The 19,712-nt window shown below is 34.3% G+C and overlaps 3 protein-coding genes across 4 annotated transcripts; 2 read left to right on the top strand and 1 right to left on the bottom strand.

Moving 5' to 3' along the window:
• The first annotated feature begins 879 nt into the window (after positions 1-879).
• LOC141708666 (beta-fructofuranosidase, soluble isoenzyme I) lies at positions 880-7,731 on the top strand. Of its 2 annotated transcripts, XM_074512409.1 has the most exons (8): positions 880-1,411; positions 1,590-1,598; positions 4,084-4,328; positions 4,624-5,235; positions 5,614-5,775; positions 5,897-6,132; positions 6,883-6,970; positions 7,228-7,731. In XM_074512409.1, the coding sequence occupies exons 1-8, from the start codon at positions 982-984 to the stop codon at positions 7,423-7,425; spliced, it is 1,980 nt and encodes a 659-aa protein (XP_074368510.1). In that variant the 5' UTR covers positions 880-981; the 3' UTR covers positions 7,426-7,731. The 2 variants fall into 2 exon arrangements, with proteins under 2 accessions (XP_074368510.1, XP_074368511.1); XM_074512410.1 differs by lacking the exon at positions 1,590-1,598.
• A 293-nt stretch (positions 7,732-8,024) lies between these two features.
• Positions 8,025-11,827, top strand: LOC141708668 (beta-fructofuranosidase, soluble isoenzyme I-like). Its single transcript, XM_074512412.1, has 7 exons — positions 8,025-8,487; positions 8,617-8,625; positions 9,083-9,939; positions 10,042-10,203; positions 10,366-10,601; positions 10,961-11,045; positions 11,457-11,827. Exons 1-7 carry the CDS (start codon positions 8,139-8,141, stop codon positions 11,640-11,642), a joined length of 1,884 nt encoding a protein of 627 aa, XP_074368513.1. The 5' UTR covers positions 8,025-8,138; the 3' UTR covers positions 11,643-11,827.
• A 3,368-nt stretch (positions 11,828-15,195) lies between these two features.
• Positions 15,196-19,490, bottom strand: LOC141708667 (NAC domain-containing protein 7-like). Its single transcript, XM_074512411.1, has 4 exons — positions 19,152-19,490; positions 16,715-16,895; positions 16,301-16,572; positions 15,196-16,105 (listed from the first exon to the last, which is right to left on the bottom strand). Exons 2-4 carry the CDS (start codon positions 16,872-16,874, stop codon positions 15,461-15,463), a joined length of 1,077 nt encoding a protein of 358 aa, XP_074368512.1. The 5' UTR covers positions 16,875-16,895; positions 19,152-19,490; the 3' UTR covers positions 15,196-15,460.
• Between the last annotated feature and the right edge of the window lie 222 nt (positions 19,491-19,712).

A 19,712-nucleotide genomic window follows, 5' to 3' on the forward strand; every position in this document is an offset into this window, starting at 1 on the left:
TATCTATTATAAAATATATAATTATATTATATTATATTATTTCTATTTGTATTCATAAAAATATGTATTGTATATTAATTAAAATAAATATAATAAAGTTTTAAATATTAAATATAAAATAAGAATTTTAATATATTTTGATTTATATATATATATTAAGTGTAATATAAATATATGTATATATTAATGTGCAGAGTATGTTAAGTTTTAAATAAGGTACCAAAGCTGACCTGGATGTTTTAGCTAATGGTTAGAGGATCAGAAGACGGGATGGAGGATATCTAAAATTATTGCTAATAGGTCTAATGGTTGGAGTGGTATATTTTTTAACTAATATCTAAATCATGCTGCCATCTAGATTTTTTACCTAACAGGTGAACATGGTTGGAGATGCTCTTACATTTTTTAATAAAATTTGATTTTTCTTACAAAAAATAATATGTGACTTATGAAATTCAGTTAACATATAGAAAATAATTCTTAGATAATTAAGAAGGCTAATATACTAATTTGGATCTGTTTGTGAGGAGACTAACACAAATTTCATGTCGTGCTGATGTCTAATCATAAATGTTTTGAAATGAAGATTAGACTACATTGATGAATGGTCAACACTTTCAATTCTGTACGAAACCAAATACTACTGCAAATACTTTCCACTATTTTCCACCGTAAGAGTAATCTAGTCTTAATCTTTGTTTAGCAGATTTGAATTCTCCTTCTCCTCTTGTCTCGCCCATTTCTTTTGAAATTTCATTGTCCAAAATACAGGGATTTATGAATACTCAATAGACAGGTTCACGTCGGTTTCTGACACCCGACCCATTTACAAATTATCCACATGTCCAATCCATTATCCACACATTACATTACCCACCTCCACTTCATTATAAATCTCCATCTTTATAAATGCTTCACCTATAAATTTAAATTTAGTTCCAACACCCTCTCGAATAACACTACTATTTAATTTTCCAACCAATGGATACCTACCATTTTCTCCCCACACATGATCTCGAACATGCAAGCCCTTACACTTCCCTTCCGGGCAATCCCCGACCCCATCCCGATCCCGTTTCTTCTCCGTCCAGTACTCACCGACGACCCATCAAGATTGTCTCTACTATCTTCCTCTCTACGCTCATTTTTTCATTTTTCATATTTTTATTAGTCAACCCTAATATTATTGTACGTAAACAAGTTGCTAGTAGTAAAAATAGTAATGACGATGATCACAACACATCGAAATCTCCGGAGATGTTGGAACCACCGTCACGTGGAGTGGCACAAGGAGTGTCGGAGAAGAGGTTCCGGCAGGCCACGGCGGAGCCGGCGTATCCGTGGACTAATGATATGTTATCTTGGCAAAGAACTTCTTTCCATTTTCAACCGCAAGAAAATTGGATGAATGGTTAGCTTACATAAACAAAATATACATTGTAATCTACAATATTAAATATTTTATAAGTGCACGTTTATTGCTATTCTAAAATTATGAGCCTTATTCTAATCATGTCTCTATCTTGCAAATCCAAAACTTTTCGCGGATGCTTTCATGGGCTTCTTTATCTCCTTTTGTTTTTCTGAAGATCCTAATGGTAGGTCCTCCATTTACCTTTTTTTCTTAATAATCTTCTTCTTTTAGCTCCTAATTTTAGCAGTTTTGTGAATTTTGCTCATATGTTACAAATATTATAATTTTTGGATAGTTAGGTATGATGGTATTAATATTAGTTTCCAATAAAATTAATTTAGTAAATGCTTGTTTTTGATGATTTCAAGGTAAATAGTAAAACATGATCTGATCCCACTCTTTTGTTAATTTTAATATGTAACTTGGATGTGTTTTTATGTACTACTCCCTCTCTCTATTTTTTTTTTATTATAATACGATTGACTTTTTTGCACACATTTCTAAATGCTTTAATCACATAGTTAAAATAATAATTTTTAAAATTTTATTTTTATAAATTAAAATTTTAGTTATATTTTATTCGAAAAAAGAAAATTTTAAAAACTATTATTTTAACTATACGGTCAAAACACTTGGAAATGTGGTCAGAAAAATAAAACGTAATATAATAAAAAATAGAGGGAGTATTAAATATTTATACCAAAATATTTAAACCTCCGTTTTTTTGGCTTTTTTGGTGTATTTATAAATAAGTATAATTAACCTATAATCTGAAAAAATGCATGGGGTGTAAGGGCAAGATAAACGACCTTTTTATTACTCCCTACTCCCTCCGTCCCAATTTATTTGTCTTGTTTGACTTTTTGTGGTTAAATTAACTCAACTTTGATCATAAATTAAATATCAATCTTTCATTATTTTGAAAAACCGAAAAATATATATTAAAGTAGATTACATGTACTTTCTAATTTTTATAATTTTTTCGGTTATATATTTTATGAAATTTTCAGTCAAAATTGAGTCAATTTGACCCCAAAAAGTCAAACATGACAGATAAATTGAGACGGAAGGAGGAGAAGATGTGATCTATGTTGTTTATTACCATAGGCAGGCATTGACTAAGTGATAATTATTGCAGTTATAATTTAATACTAGATAATTAGCAGATCTGATAATTGCCAAAAGAAGCTAGAAACTTGTCAAATTAGATAAGCCAAGTACGTGAGAGAATTAGCTTCACAAATAAGGATTTACATGATTATAAATATGGTTTTGTGTCTATACTAATGGTGGGGCAATCTCATAATTTAATGAAATGATTTGATTTGATATGATACTATCCATATACGATTATTTATCTATAGAATTCAAAGATTTTGAAATGATGTGTCGGGCTTTTTCAAATATGTGGACCAATGAAATAAATATTTTTTATCAAATAGTCATTTCAGTGGCTCTAAGGGCAATATGGCCCTTTTTATATCTGGCACCTTTTCCTTGCGCCAGTTTATATATGTAAAATTATTGGTACGACTGACTGACTGAGATATAGTAATCGATTATAAAACATTTTTTTTTGTTTGGTAAAAGAAACCAAGTGTTTTAATGTGTTCTTGTGGGGACAATACACAATTATACAATTCATGCTGATTTGGTTGAATAGATAGGAATGCTTAGTGTACATGATCTGTACTTGTTCAATAAAACACTCCATGCTAATTAGTCTATTCAATTGTATCTTATATATCCTCTTTTGTATAAATAAAAATTGGAAAATGTTATTTTCAAAACATTATAGCATAAAATTTATCAAATTATCAGGGCCTTAATTGTTTCAAGAAATGCTTATTGTAAATGCAGGGGAATATTAATTTAATATTTTCACTTAATGTTTTGCTCTGCAAATAAAAAATTTAATTTACTCTGAAAATAACATTTTCCTAAAAATTACAATATTGATTACTGTTAAATCTGATGTACCTACAATACTAAAAAACAAGTATATTTTGTGAAGAGAGATCGAAAACGAAAATTATTTCAAAACGACAAAAATTGTCGATCATATATCCTTGTAGAAGTGTTGGAGTAAGATCTGATTCCATCATATTCTTATATTATTTGAATATAATTTGACTTGATCTTACAAAAGTATACTCTTTTCACAAATATTTTTAGCACGTTTTACTACGCATAAGATGAGCTCTTATATTCATTAAAACTAAAGTAAAAATAAAGACTAGCTTTCATGATGTACAGGAAACCAAACAGTTGGAAGTTGCTAATCATCATCAATTGCTCTCTGATGTAAAGTTTACTGGTTTTGTAGTTGTACTACTTTATCTATTTGCTAGCTTGGATATTTTCATTGTTTCCAAAGAGGTCCATTCCGTAAACGATAAACAAACAAGCTCAATAATTCTAGTGAGCTAGCTGGTGCATACAAATTTATTAGAGAGTTTGTGTATTTTAGCTATGTTACCGAGTGTAGTTAACTTTAATTATTTATATTATTAAGTTCTAAAAAGGATAAACAGACAATGACAATTGTGCAGACCCTTATAAACATGTAAACAAATGCATGTGAAATAAAAGTACGTACTCCAGCTGCTTGGCTGCTTGATTGTAAACAAATGAATATCTTACATTCCACACAATGTGTTGTACTGCAGGTCCATTATTTCACATGGGATGGTATCATCTGTTTTACCAGTACAATCCAGACTCCGCAATTTGGGGCAATATTACATGGGGACATGCAATATCGACGGACCTTATCAACTGGCTCCATTTGCCCTTTGCTATGCAGCCAGATCAATGGTATGATATCAACGGTGTCTGGACAGGTTCCGCCACAATTTTGCCTGATGGCAAGATCGTAATGTTGTACACAGGCGACACTGATGATCTTGTGCAGGTAGGTGAGGGTGTGAGTGTAACAATTCGAGTTCAGATTAATAAACTGCTCAAATGTCTAACAAATGCCACAAACACTAGAATAATTTAGATGTTAAGTTCGATAGACCTCCTTAATACAGGACGAAAAATAAAATTAAAATTTAGATAAAATGTTCAAATATACGCTTTTCGAGTTTGATTTAACTAACAAATTATTTTTGGGTAGATGTAACCAAGTTCTATTCGTATCAGATTTGAGTTAAATTTAAGTCGTGTTTTGGACGGTTTTTGATGTTGACAACCCTGTAGTGCAGGTCCAAAATTTAGCCTATCCTGCCAACCTGTCAGATCCTCTCCTGCTTGACTGGATCAAATATCCGGATAATCCGGTTATGTTTCCTCCACCCGGCATTGGTAGTACAGACTTTAGAGACCCAACTACAGCCTGGATTGGCCCGGATGGAAAATGGCGGATCACAATAGGATCAAAAGTGAACAAAACAGGCATATCACTTATGTATAAAACAACAGATTTTATAAGCTATGAGTTACTAGATGATTTTTTGCATGAAGTTCCGGGTACGGGTATGTGGGAATGTGTAGATTTTTACCCCATATCAGTCACCGGGGAAAATGGATTGGACACATCTGTAAACGGGCCAGGAGTTAAGCATGTGCTGAAATCAAGTTTAGATGATGACAAACATGATTATTATGCATTGGGTACCTATGATCCAATAAAGGATAAGTGGACTCCCGATAACCCGGAGTTGGATGTGGGCATTGGGTTGAGATTGGATTATGGAAAATATTATGCATCAAAGACATTTTATGATCAAGAGAAAGAAAGAAGACTGCTCTGGGGCTGGATTGGTGAAACTGATAGTGAAACAACTGATCTTCTCAAGGGTTGGGCTTCTGTTCAGGTGATTTACATTTATTATCTGGATAAATTAATGTGTGCAAAATACATTTGAAGTACTTGAGATTGTTTCTTTAAAACCGGATGAACAATGTTGCTGGTTTGTATTTAGATACATGTCTATGTGTGTCTAAATTCAAAGCATTTTAACCTACAAACATTACGTTTGTGCAGTTTAGCGAAATTTGTTTTGCATATGTATAATTTGTTCTATGTATTAGCTATATTGAGTCAATATTGTATTTGTAAATTTTGAAGTTTACATTGTGTAATGGTTTTGGGCAATGAATCCTGTTTTTTTAGAGTTTTAGGTATCAATGATTATACCGGAATTTGACTATATCTCTGTGTATGTGATAATGTTGGTGTTTTTAATCTGCAGACCATACCAAGAACAGTGGTATTTGATAAAAAAACCGGAACTAATATACTTCAGTGGCCAGTCAAGGAAGTTGAAAGCTTGAGGTCGAGAAGTTATGAAATTGACGATGTTGAGCTTAAACCAGGATCACTTGTGCCACTAAAGATAAGCTCAGCGGCACAGGTATACACGTGTATCATATATTTCATTCTGTAAAGTGTTAATTTTATATACTGTAGTCATTTGTGATTCTAATGAAAATTATGACACCTAATTATGTTTTTCCGTCAATGTAATTATTCAGTTAGACATAGTCGCGACTTTTGAAGTTAATGAAGAGGCATTCAAAGGAAAATTTGAAGCTAATGCAAGTTACAATTGCACTGCCAGCGCAGGTGCTGCTGGTAGAGGCATTTTAGGACCATTTGGTATTTTGGTTCTTGCTGACGACCCACTCTCTGAGTTAACCCCGGTTTATTTTTACATTGCCAAAGGCGTTGATGGAAGTTCAAAAACTTATTTCTGTGCTGATCAATCAAGGTTTGCCTGTTTATAATTTGATGGGACATGTTTCATTACTTGGTTCTTTAATTTTTCTTATGTGCTAATCATCCATATTTATTAGTTAAAGTTATATGCTTGCCTTCTGTATTTATGTTTTTTTAAAGGGCACACATAATGTAAATATTTTTCTCTAATGATCTCGGATCACATGTTTGGATAAAGTATCCAGAATGTAGGGAAATACTAAGAGAGAACTACAAGTCTTTGATGTGGATATAAATTGTGGACTATTCTGATGTAGACTTTGAAAGAGAGCTATTGCAACAGGAGGTGCTTTGACACACGCCTACGCTTGTGTCAAAACCGAAAAAAAAACAAATACTAGTCCTTTTTTCAAAAAAAAAATTGGGGTCGGCTGTAGTGAACCACACGCATGGATCACCCAAAGTTCAGCATATGTGTTAAACGTAAATTAAGTGCAAAAACTGCACGTACATTTGTTCAAAGCAGAGATAATTTAAGCTGGAAAATAATTTTGATCCTAAAAGCATGAATGATGGGAAGATGCAGAAGAGATATTTTTTTAAAAGGGACATGTAATGAATAATTTAAACATATAGCTCTTGCTAAGTATCAAACTTCAGCTCGGGTCATCCTTGTTGCCATGCATGGGAAGAGCCAAAGTTAAACAGAACTAAGTTAATTTTTTTGGACTTTAATCTTCTAGTCAATTGTGTGCTGTTTGATTTTGCATATTTAATGAATAAGCTGAATTTTGTAATGCAGATCATCAACTGCTTCTGACGTTGGTAAAGGGGTTTATGGTAGTGACGTTCCTGTGCTCCATGGTGAAAAGTTATCCATGAGGTTATTGGTATGTGTGAATCTATCTTAATCACGGTATTTTAGTCTTTGTACTAATCAGCTGTCAATGCTATCATCCGCAAGGAAAAGACAAACGAATTTAGTAACTAAACGTATCTGGTAATAATAATCTGTTTCGGCTATAACTGAAACTTTAAATTAATTAAGAAATCGTACTTATTCAAATTTACTAATATAAGAGGTATGTTATATTAAACTGTAGTTTATGTGCATGAACTTGAATTAAAATCTGTAAACTATATTCAGGTGGATCATTCCATTGTCGAGAGTTTTGCTCAAGGAGGTAGAACAGTTATCACATCACGAGTTTATCCTACCAGAGCAATTTACAGTGCAGCGAGAGTGTTTTTGTTTAACAATGCCACAGGAGTGAGTGTCACAGCATCAGTGAAGGCATGGCAAATGGCTTCAGCAACTCTCAAACCTTTCCCATTTGATCAGTAACCTTGTAATCACAGCTACATCAGTATGCATCTATCTATCCTCGTGTTAAAAAATAACTCTGAAGGATGACAGTTTGGCCCGTGCAGCAAACCGCAATTTATTGGAGGGGGAGGGGCAAAATTTCGAAATGATTTTATTTTGATTGGAGGTATTTTTTATGATGGACTTGCAACCAGAAGGTTAGAAATATAGGCATGTCCCCAAGCATATATGTATTTTATTCTTTTGTTTGTTTGTTTAGCTTGTATGTACTGTATTATTGTCTGAATGAAATTTGAGATCTATAGTGAGCTCCTATTGGGACCATCTTGTTCGTTTTCCACATTTCTTATTATAATTCACTTGCCACTTGAGAGTTATATAATTATGCATTATGATACAAAAGAATCTAGCAGTAGATCAGCTAGATTATTTTACTATTTTGAGCTGGTTTATTACTATAACTTGAAGGTTTAATTTCAGATAATCACATCATCTGTGGGGTCAACTTAGGCTGCTAATTTTGCACGTAACTAATTTATGTTTGGCTTCCTGTGATTGGATCTACTAAGTTACTTGAATGACTTCAAGTCTCTGAATCTTGGATTTTTTTAATTAACCCCACATAATTCCAGCTCATCATTAGTTCGCTTTGTCCTTACATATGTACTCTGACGACAACATAAGTTGTAGTTTACCATTGTAGTACTGACTTCTCAAGCCAGCACACTACAATGGATACCAACATTAGTGTCCCTCCATGCAGTCCCCTTCTGGACAAAGCGGAAACCGAAACTAAAAAATTTTCGGGAGTTCTCCGGCGATCCATCAAGGGGCTTTGTTCACTAGTTTTGGTGTCAACTTTGTTGGTATTGCTTTTTGTCCAACAAGGACCAAGAATTAGTAGGGATGATGAATATGATCTTAATTTGAAATCGCTAGAGCAAGCGTGGAGATGGGTGTCGAAAGAGATTACTCTAGAAGTGTCCGGTGAGAAAGCGGAGGCCTACCCATGGACCAATGATATGTTATCTTGGCAAAGAACTTCTTACCATTTTCAACCCCAAAAGAACTGGATGAATGGTTAGCCTGCCTATCCACTCTTACAGTCAAATATCTGTTTTATTATATCTCATTTGTAATGATCCTAATGGAGTGATGCTATGTCAATTTCATGGGCATCTAAATTTGGGGAAATTTGCATTGGAGCAGATCCTAATGGTATGCATTTTTACCTTTTTTTCTTTCAACTTTAGGGCCAATTTTTCCGATTGCTTTGGATATTGTTGTTCTTTCTGGATGATTCAATTTGGAATTTTTAACATCAGTAACTCAACAGTTCAAGTAAAGAAAGACTTAGATTAGACAATGTACTGTACTACAGCTTGTTCAAACTTAACTTTTCTAATTTTTATAATCTCTTTTTTTTTTGTAATTGCGAAAAACTTACAAATTCTTTTAGCTCTATTATCCTGCATAGAATAAAGTATACAAGTAGAATAAAGTTTGTAAATAGGAATTTATTGTCACACATACTGTTGTTAAGTTTAGTGCTAATCTGTTCATGAACTCCTGCAACTCTGCAAGTATAATCTTGTAATCACATGATACTGATAATATCAATTGTAGGGAAGACAATTGTAATTTTTATTTGACAATATTAAGTACTTGACTATAGGTCCATTGTTTCACATGGGATGGTACCATTTCTTCTACCAGTACAATCCTAACTCTGCTGTTTGGGGAAACATCACCTGGGGCCATGCTGTATCTAAGGATCTCATCAACTGGTTCCATCTCCCAATTGCGATGGTCCCTGATAGTTGGTACGATATCGCTGGTGTTTGGACTGGCTCTGCCACAATTCTTCCAGATGGTCAGATTATTATGCTCTACACAGGCAAGCTTGCTAATCTTACGGAGGTGCAAAACCTAGCATATCCTGCAAATCTTTCTGATCCTCTTCTCCTGGAATGGGTTAAGTATCCGGGTAACCCGGTTATGGTTCCACCACCTGGGATTGGGTTTAAGGATTTTAGGGACCCCACCACAGCCTGGCTTGGCCCGGATGGGAAGTGGCGGATCACAATTGGATCAAAAGTTAACAACAATGGTTTATCGCTCGTATATAAGACCAAAAACTTCACTGAATTTGAGCTCTTGGATGGGTTGTTACATGAGGTTACTGGTTCTGGTATGTGGGAATGTATTGATTTTTACCCGGTGTCAGTGAACAGCACAGATGGATTAGATACATCAGCTAATGGGGTGGGTATTAAACACGTGCTGAAAGCAAGTTTGGATCAGTATATGCAGGATTATTATGCAATAGGAACCTATGACTCGATAAATGACAAGTGGACACCCGATGACCCGAATGCAGATGTCGGCCTTGGCCTGCGGGTGGATGATGGAAAATACTATGCATCAAAGACATTTTATGACCAAAATAAAAAAAGACGGATTATTTGGGCTTGGGTTGGTGAAAGTGATACTGAATCTACTGACATTTTGAAGGGGTGGGCCTCTCTTCAGGTTATATGTCTTGTTTCATAGCTTTATAATTACTATAATTTTTGAGTCAATAGATCGATTATGTTTCAGATAACTTAAAATATTCTTTCACTGTATATGCAGGCCATTCCAAGAACAATTGTATTTGATAAAGAAACTGGGAGCAATATACTTCAATGGCCAGTTGAGGAAGTAGAGAGCTTGAGATCAGAAAGTTATGACTTTGACAAGCTCAAACTTGAACCAGGATCAGTATTGCCACTCAACATTGGCTCAGCCACACAGGTTTGCCATCAAGTTCTTTTTCATGAGGCTAGGTTGCAATAGATTCACTGTGATTTTGTGTGAAGTACAAAAACACAGGATTATAATTACATTCCTTTTTTAATGTCATTTTGTGTAAAATACTTTTATGCTTAATACTATCCATACATTTGTTGTTTGCAGTTGGACATAGTCGCTACATTTAAGATAGATGAAGAAACATTACAAAATACAGTAGAAGCTAATGAGGATTACAACTGCAGCTCAAGCGGTGGTGCTGCCAGTCGAGGAGTTCTTGGACCATTTGGCATTTTAGTTCTTGCTGATGAATCATTGTTGGAATCAACTCCTGTTTACTTCTATGTTAGTAAAGGAACTGACGGGAGTGCAAAAACACATTTTTGTGCTGATCAATCACGGTTCGCCCTCTTTTCATTTCTAAATTAGACTTTTATGTAAATAATTTTTTTTGCTGATCAATCACGGTTTGCCCTCTTTTGATTTCTGATTTAGACTTTTATGTAAATAAAATTTCAATTTCATGAATTGTTCAACCAACAGAAAAATAAATATATTTTGGACAAACAAAGAATAAATATCTATCAGGTATAGCAGCTTCTTTATGGAGTCATTGTTGCTCTGTTTCCCGGAAACAATATATTAGTGGCACAATAATACACCTGCAGTTTTCCATGTCCAAAAATAGCTCTGCTCTTTTTTGCTTTTGGGCCATTTGTGCGATAAAGCTTAGGTAATCTTGTTTAAATGTTTAATGTAGATCATCAACTGCTGATGTTGCTAAGCTGATATATGGAAGTGATGTTCCTGTGCTCCATGGTGAAAAACTATCAATGAGGTTATTGGTATGTGAAGATCTGCTCATCTTCCATATAAAATTCTTTGAATTGATAGAATTACTTCCTCCGTTCCTTACTATTGGTCCATTTCACTTTTTCATGCATTTTAAGGTGAATGAAAAACATATCTAAAAATATTACTTTTGCGATTCTTTTTACATTACACTATAAACTTTGAATATTATTTAAAAAATAGAAATATAAAAAACTAGATCTCAATAGATTCTCTTTTTCCTCAAGATGTGTGAAAAAAATCAAATGAGCAACTAATACAGACAAGTCATGTTTTCTGTCAGTTAATTCAACGTTTAAAGGATTCGTTTTAGTATGTAATAATTTAGGAAGCAAGACAACATGCAGCAGCATTAAAATTCTTGGTCGTGATGAACTGTTAAAGTATTGGATGAAATATTTCAGGTTGATCATTCAATAGTAGAAAGTTTTGCTCAAGGAGGAAGAAGGGTTATAACATCGCGGGTGTATCCAACAAAAGCAATAAATGGAGGAGTGAAAGTATTTGTTTTTAACAATGCCACGGGAGTGAGTGTAACAGCGTCAGTCACGGCGTGGCAAATGATTTCTGCAAACTTGGTTCCTTTTTGACAAAGTGGCGATTACTGGTAATGTAGCTTTCCTTGATCATCACAGGGAAGATAAATGAGGTAGTTAAGGATTTAAGGCCAAGAAAAGTTTAAGTTGGTGAATTTTTTCACTCTACTTTAATGTTAGAGATTTGTCACAGAATCACATTTTAATTCTTTTTGGTAGTTGGTATTTTTTTGGTTTTATGATTGATCTCCTTGAATTAAAATTAACTAAGAGCAAAACTGCATGTGGGCTGTAGCTGCCTAATTTTGTACTAATTCGACTCCAAAATTATTGTGTGCAAAGAAAATGTCGTACATCGCATTACTGTAGTATGATGACGACTTCTGAGAAATTCATCATGCAGAAGTTAATGTATACGCCACGTCACAAAAGAAACCATCTTAGGTAGAATCTTGTTCTTAGTTTGGACTTGAGGTTTAAACGGGCGTAGTAATGACATTGATAACATAGCTATAACTATAGGGCAAAAACAAGGGAAGTGGGATGAGTGAGAGTAGTAAATACTTTTTTCCTGCATGTTCAAAATGCTGATAGGGTTCGTGAACTATAGTGCGAATGTAGTTTCAGTTTTATAAGTTCCACTTCTAGTCTAGTTCTGAAAAGAAATGGGAGCTTCAGGAGACTTCATCTGTTAGTTTATCTTGGCTAATTTAAAACTGAGACTCAATTTGGGTGGAAAGAGCTGTTTTGCTATTTTGTGCAAGGTATGGCGCTGTTTCGCGAGACAATCTATATGTTTTTGTTTTTATGCTTGTGTGGATTGGCTCAGATTTAGAAAGGTTGCTGCATTTCAAGTCAGAGACGGGAACAGCCCATTCTGCAATTTTCCAGCTTTTGAGCTTTCTTTGCGAGGTTTGTTTTGTAAAATCTGGTGTGAACTTTGCTTTTGCCCCTTTTTAAAGGTCCAGTCCAACATAATGATTTGAGTTTTTGGATTCTTGGCTAAGCTGTTTCTTCGGTACCCTATATAGTTTTCGGACAATATGGGGAACACATGTCGAACTTCAGAATTTTAGAGGCATAAGCTTCAATCTTTTAAACATGGGGTATCAGTCAGTGAGGGATTTTACTTGTTTATTTATTTGGTTGGTCCAGCCGGGTTCTTTCAAAAAATTTCTTTGGTATTTTCTTGGCTGAAAGGGGTACCTGTGCAAGATTATGTTCCAGTGTCTGGATTAAATAAAAACTGTAAAAATGTCTTAGCTGTCTGGTGGTTCTAGATGGTACAGACTGAGGATCATGATGATTTTATGGCTTTTCTTAGATCATGGGGTTTATTGGGTGCTTGCGAGTTAGGGTGCAGCGCCAGTCCAGAAATTATTTTTAGCAACAGCCAAGCTTTTAAAAAGGATTATTGAATAATCGAAACTTATGACCTGAGAAAGATAAATGGAAGGCTTCTTTGGGCTAATTGGTGAAACAGAGTTAATCTACTGACCTGTTGAAGAATGGTTCTTATTAGAGTAAGAACCATTAGAAGTTGGAAGTTAAAAGTTGGATTTTGATTTCAATTCATATTAGAATCTATAGATGCCATTCCAAGAACAATTGTGTTTGATGAAAAATTGGAATCAAGTTGAATGACCAGTTATGTAGAGCTGTAGAGAGCTACTGGGTTATGAACACTAGACTTCTGGGTTATTACCAACTAAGTTGAATGACCAGTTATGTAGAGTTAACCCTCTGAGAACAACATGGTCTTAAGTCATTTTATTTTAATGTATCCGATTTACTTTTCTCCTCAAAAACCAGATCTCTGGAATCATTATATATGATTATCATGAAAAGTAAATATATTTGCAAGTATGTTCCAAAATATTCTGACTTCCTGGAATATTTAGAACCCCAGGCCATGTTATCGAGCTGCTCTGCCAACGCACATTCCCAACTGCAGCATCAGTTGTGCGCATTTAGGACAAATGGCATTTTGGTTTTCGGCCATGAATCGATAAACCTAAAGTCGTGGTCGGCTTGAATTTTAATTTTTACAAGCAAAGGAACTAAACCGGTAAATAACAGTAAAGTTAGTGGAGTGGGAGGCTTGCCTGCTGACAGTGGGATTTGTAGGGAGAAAGATGAACATAGAAAGATGGAGGGGCACTGTACTTGAGTAGTATTCAGCATTCTCCCATATATTAATTATGCATATGCTGCATCATTTTAACTTCCCCTTCACGCTTAATTATCCTATTATCCTTTGTTTGTATTTTGCTTCACGACACACTTTGTCTTGATCTTTCCTGATACTTGAATCATCGACCTCTCACTAGAAGGAAAGGAAGTGATACCGCTGTTCTGTACAGTAAATTAGTAAAAACTTGCAAGTAGAAAACTAGCATTGACTTGTATGATTATAAGTTTTCTTTCTATTATTTTCTTAGGATACCATTGTCTCAATCAACTGCAATACCTTTTGTCTATGTCAACTTGCACATATATAGCGAAGGCAAGCTTCCCACCTTCTACTTACCATCAAAGCAAGTTGAAACATTTCTTCCCTTCCATATTACATATCTCTTGATGCATAAAATCGTCTACATCGTACGAAGTTGAAAAATATTATTGTAAACCTAGCTAAAAGAGTCTTACACTTCCTGATAATTCATTGTACGATCGATCAATAAGTCCTTTTCTCCACAATGTATTACGTTACTAGCTAGCCCCTTTTCATACAGATGTATCTGGTAACCATATTCTAGTTACAGTAATCATTCTCATTGCTTCTGCTGCTTTCTAGAGTCAGATACATGTTCAAATCATACGCTGCAATTTTGTATGAAATAGCCAATCTTCTTGATAATAATCCCTTGCTCGATCGGAGTCTGCAAGTTTTCATGCTGCGTGTTAGCAACAATTACAATTCATGGTATTTCCAGATATATGTCCCATAAGAAACTAACCTGACAGTTTTTGGTAATATCTACTGTAGGTAGAGACACGGAGTACCTGGATTTCTTCGTTAACTTCCTGCCCTTATAATTATATGTATCTTCTTGCATATACATGTTTCATCCTAAAGAAACTTATATTTTCTTTTACATGCTTTATTTGTTGACGCTTACCACTTGCCAGCAATAAAAATCAATTGTAGACGACGGTACTGCATGCGCTTAGGCATGCTTATTTGTATCGTTGATGGCATCCGATCCACTTCTCTTTAATGTAGTGTACGCTCATTACATAACAACAAATGTTATATTATCAGATTTGGGCGCCATACTGAACAACAAATGTTTAAATTAACATGTATATTTCGATATTTTTTCTAATCCTGCATGCCAATTTTTGTAACTTAATACATCTTCCATTAGAAGCATTATTGCCGTTGCATGCATATATGCACTACAAAAACATTAGATTGGTTGTCTTTCTTATTTGTGTATGTACTCTATATATATATATGAATGCATATGTAGAGCTTTCTGATCTGCTTCCATCTACATGACAAGTAGATCTGCATATAAACTTTAATTACTAATAATAAATAATATACACACTAGTACTGTTGATTATGTTGTGTATAAACAAAAATCAAGACGATAACGTTGATAATATTATATTCTTTAGAATTTGTAGTACTTTCAAAATATACAACACAAGATGAACATATCTGAACAAATAAACCAGAGGTAGCTTGAACATAATAGGCCTGCAGCTATCTGGCTCCGTAAAATATAGGCTATATAATAAAGCCTATGTTATATACATTGACATTCTGGTTAATAGGATAGATTAAGAGTTATATATATAGTTTGTAAGCTTGTTATGCACAAGAATGTGGAAAAGATTTTTCTTCAATAGGTCATCTAAGATCATTTCCACAAATCAATCTGACAACTTGAAGTTGAGTTTGACGTATTTTCTGGATCCATTATTTCTTGGTTATTCAAATTTCTGACAAGGGTGCTTGAGCTGTCATCATCTGCAGAAACTCCGCTGCTTAAAGTGGCTGCATTAACATTCCAATGTTCTTGATTTTCCTTCTGAACATCTTCATGGCTGAGTTGTGAAGCAACAAACTTATCAAGAACTCGCCAATCAGTGACTTGTTCAACTGCTTGGATGTCATAATTTGATGGATGGCTGACTTCGTCTTGTGCAATCGACGAAGATTGAAAAATGTCTCTGCTAAGGTTCACGTTAAGGCCATATGCAGGCATGTAATTGTAGCTTCTGAGGATAGGTAGTGGTGGTTGCAGCATTTTTGAATTTTCAAGAAGTGGAAGCTGGAGAAAATGGTCCGAGCCAGAGCCAGATATATTTTGGTACTGAGAGTCCTGCTCCTTTTTGCAAGGATAAGGATAGTGGTATGAAATGTTTGGTTGTTTGGAAGAATCCATGTCTCGCATGAATGAAACCTGGTCTTCATACGTCCATATTGGTGATTCGTGTTCACTCATTCTCCGCACTGCTGCAATTTTTTTTGTAAACACCCTACATACAACCCATCCTTCTTCCTGTTGTTATTATATCAACAAAAACACACCCACATATATAAGCCAATTGTTGCAAATTAGAGTGTCATTTAAACCAACAATAAGAACATCCCTGTACATGCTTGTTTTTCTAGAACAAAAACTTCACATTATAATATTAATAATTAATCATATGTACAGAACTATTAACATGTACAGTATTTCACTTAAACTTGCCTGTGCAGGTGCATTTTCATCTGTTTCAAGGCGATACTCGTGCATGATCCAATCAGACTTTTGGCCATTGGGGGCACGACCTTTATAATATACTAGAGTCTTTCTCATGCCAACTAAATCATGCTTAGAGTATATTGCTTTATCTCTTCCTGTTGCCTTCCAGAATCCAGCAGCTGTAGCTCTATTTGTGCGAGTTCCAGTTGGATACTTCTTATCTTTATGACTAAAAAAGTACCATTCATTTTGCTCTTCTACTCCCAATCCACATAGCTCTGCATTTATTTGCGCACGTTCAATCTTAAATATAAGCTTAGCTAGTAAGCTGTTTTCGTTTGTGCGCGTATTTTGTCTATTATGAAGTGCATGATCAGTAAAGAATGTTAATTAATAACCAACTTGTATACCAACATGTACCTTGAAGATCCCAGGGCTCAATTTTGTAAAGATCAATGTCTTTTATGACATCCAAGTCAATCCTTTTAGATGTAATCTTTTTTCTTAGGTAGTAATCGACCAGTTCTTCATCAGTAGGATGGAATCGGAAACCAGGAGGGACATGTGAAGGTGCTTCCATTCTGCCTTTCAATTATCTAATCTGCAACAAATTTATAAATGATAATTGTCAGTAAAATATAAACATTTCTAGCTTGATATATATCTGTTTCTGCAATATACTAAGCATGCAAAACTTTAACTGTTTGCAGTAGATCTGTGATTTATACACTTATAATCAAATATCATGTACTATTACTTTGCATTCATATGTATATCAAATTGATCCCTGTGAACTGAAGTTCATAGCACACTTTCAATTGAATATGAACAGCACTACAACCTATACGGTTCATAGAAATGAGTATAGAACCTGTAATTAATTAGAACGTACGCACTGTAAAATATGAGTAGAATATATTCACTCATCAACCTCTGATCAAACACAAGTGACAATTATCAAACTCTTTGCTTCCGAGGACAGAGATCCGCTCTTTAGAAATCAAGTGACAAGGGATATTAAGTTTAATTTACCAAGTACATCTCCTGAGTTTTTATTTGGCTTTTTTTAAAAAAAATTGAAAAGAGGCCAGGTGCAGATTTTAATCACGAAACACTTGGAACCATATTGCAGGCCTCTTGAGCTTATCACTTCCCTAAGGTTTGACGCATAATTGCAGCATTTTGCCTTCAGAGACAATACAGCTAAACATGATGCAGCTGCGGTACATATATATAGTCTAGCTAGCTCTTCCATCAAATGATAAATAAGGATATCAAAGAGCAAAGCTAATTAAGCCTTTATACACTACACTCACTGTTTTGCACCACCACCCCTTTAATGATCATATTTTTGTGATAGCCTAGGATCAAAATCAAAACTTAATGGCTCTAAAACTAGAGATATGAACTTACGGATCGAAGACGTAAATTGCTGATTACAGTTAAAATATATTTTTGAAGTCCCCCTTTTTGGCCTTGATTCTGTTTGTTCCCTACCCCGAGAATTTAAGTATGAATAATTGTTAGAGGGTGAGCATAATTAGCTCTGCGTAGTATCTATATACAGCACAGCCTTATAACCGAACTTCATTTATAAATTTGAACCCTTACTATACATAAGGCCGTATTCTTAGTCTACATCACTTCTTTCATCATCTTCACTAGTCTTTTATCTACATTTACATTCAACCAGGGTTAATTTCTAGTAGCTCATGCTTGTTCTAGCTTAAAACTAGCAATTTATAATGCTTGCCCTGGGGTCTATGTCATAACGAACAATGACATATCTAGTTATAAGTAGAATAAGTAGTAAACTTGCCCGTACGAAGTTAATAATTCTTGAGTACTACTCTACTATATCACGGACTAACGCAATTAATAATTATTAAATGGGAAATTAACTAGCTAGAATAAACCAAATACAGATATTACAAATGGAAGAAATTAATTTATTAATTAATTATGGTTTGGAAGGTAAACACACCAATGACAATGAGAACATATAATTGCATGTATCAATCGGGTCAATTCTCATGGGTATAGATCACTTAATATATATATATATATGATCAACAAGTTCTTGTTGGAGCAATTATTTATATTTAAATGTTAATCAAAGCTCTTGTTTACGTGAACTTTACTGAACTTTACTCAAGTGGACAAGTTAAATCGGGATTTAGCAATAATATTAGTCCGGTCCATCCACTAGTTTTAATTAGAATAAAGATCATGTGATAAATCCACAAAAGTCAAATAATTTGAGGCTTGATGCAATTATGAAAACGTGGCACATAATGATGAAAATAATCAATGGATTGATATGAATCAATCTGCTCATGTTTTATGCCGTTTAACTGAAGCTAGCTAGAGATTATTTCACTATACCATATACCGCTAGAAATGATCACAAATAAACTTTTGTTTTTAATTATTTAACTAAATACGATGAAAAAGATAACGGCAGTATTTAAGGCCCTCAAAATAAAAAAAAATATAAGTTAACAATATATCTTTTAGGGCATCAACATATCTTTCTGGTCTGATAACAAAGCATGCTATATATTATCTGTTAGTGATGAAGAATGTCTTTAATTAGTCACGAACAATCAGTACTCCTTAATTAATACTAACAATATTATGATGTAATATTGCATTTACTAATTCCTTAATGGTACATGTATGCTTAATAATTCCTGCGCACACATGATAAATCCTCCTCTTACCAGAAAATTCAAATAGCAAGCACACAATCAATAACGAGATTTACAACATATAATAAATTGATTTGCGGAGGAAAAGAACCGCAAAAAAATGACGGATGTATCATATATGGAAAGGTAAAGAATAGGGAACTTACGTTATAGAGATGATAAGAGAGATGTATGCAAGTCAGATTACCCCTTTTTTCTTTATCAAAATGATCAGGAAACCCTAGTTGCAGAAACAGGTTTCTTCTTTAGTCTCGCGCCCGAAACAACTAACAATATCTGAGAATTAAATTATTATATCACAACAAATGACAAAAGACTGAAAAGGAAACAACAAGCTGCTCTCCTCGGGACTTTGTACTCGAGTACCGGATATATATCAGATCCCGAGGAAGAGATCTACGAGAAGAAGAAGAAGAAATGTAGAGGGTGAGTAGTAGTAGAAAGGTAAATAAAGAACTAGGGCTATATAAAGAGGGACATGGACGGTGGACACCACCACCAAACAAATATGATAATTATAACAAGATATGAGGGAAGCCCTATGATGAGAAATGATTTGTAAACAATTAACAATATAACTATGAATTGTAGTAGCTAGCCAGTAGGTATAATTAATTAGGATGGATTTGTCATCCTCATCACACACTTTTTGTTCTTTCATTGTCCAAACTTAGACCTAGATTAGAGGACAAGTTTACTTTTTTGGT

The sequence above is a fragment of the Apium graveolens genome, chromosome 2, assembly GCF_009905375.1.
Source record: "Apium graveolens cultivar Ventura chromosome 2, ASM990537v1, whole genome shotgun sequence".
Lineage (NCBI taxonomy): Eukaryota > Viridiplantae > Streptophyta > Magnoliopsida > Apiales > Apiaceae > Apium > Apium graveolens.

Coding starts and splice junctions, on each gene's coding strand:
- LOC141708667 (XM_074512411.1), bottom strand. CDS start 16,874: ATGGAAGCACCTTCACATGTCCCTCCTGGTTTCCGATTCCATCCTACT. Junction 16,573..16,714: donor TGAGCCCTGGGATCTTCAAG/GTACATGTTGGT, acceptor AAATAAATGCAG/AGCTATGTGGATTGGGAGTA. Junction 16,106..16,300: donor ATGAAAATGCACCTGCACAG/GCAAGTTTAAGT, acceptor TAATAACAACAG/GAAGAAGGATGGGTTGTATG.
- LOC141708666 (XM_074512409.1), top strand. CDS start 982: ATGGATACCTACCATTTTCTCCCCACACATGATCTCGAACATGCAAGC. Junction 4,329..4,623: donor ACACTGATGATCTTGTGCAG/GTAGGTGAGGGT, acceptor CCTGTAGTGCAG/GTCCAAAATTTAGCCTATCC. Junction 5,236..5,613: donor AGGGTTGGGCTTCTGTTCAG/GTGATTTACATT, acceptor TTTAATCTGCAG/ACCATACCAAGAACAGTGGT.
- LOC141708668 (XM_074512412.1), top strand. CDS start 8,139: ATGGATACCAACATTAGTGTCCCTCCATGCAGTCCCCTTCTGGACAAA. Junction 9,940..10,041: donor AGGGGTGGGCCTCTCTTCAG/GTTATATGTCTT, acceptor CTGTATATGCAG/GCCATTCCAAGAACAATTGT. Junction 11,046..11,456: donor AACTATCAATGAGGTTATTG/GTATGTGAAGAT, acceptor GAAATATTTCAG/GTTGATCATTCAATAGTAGA.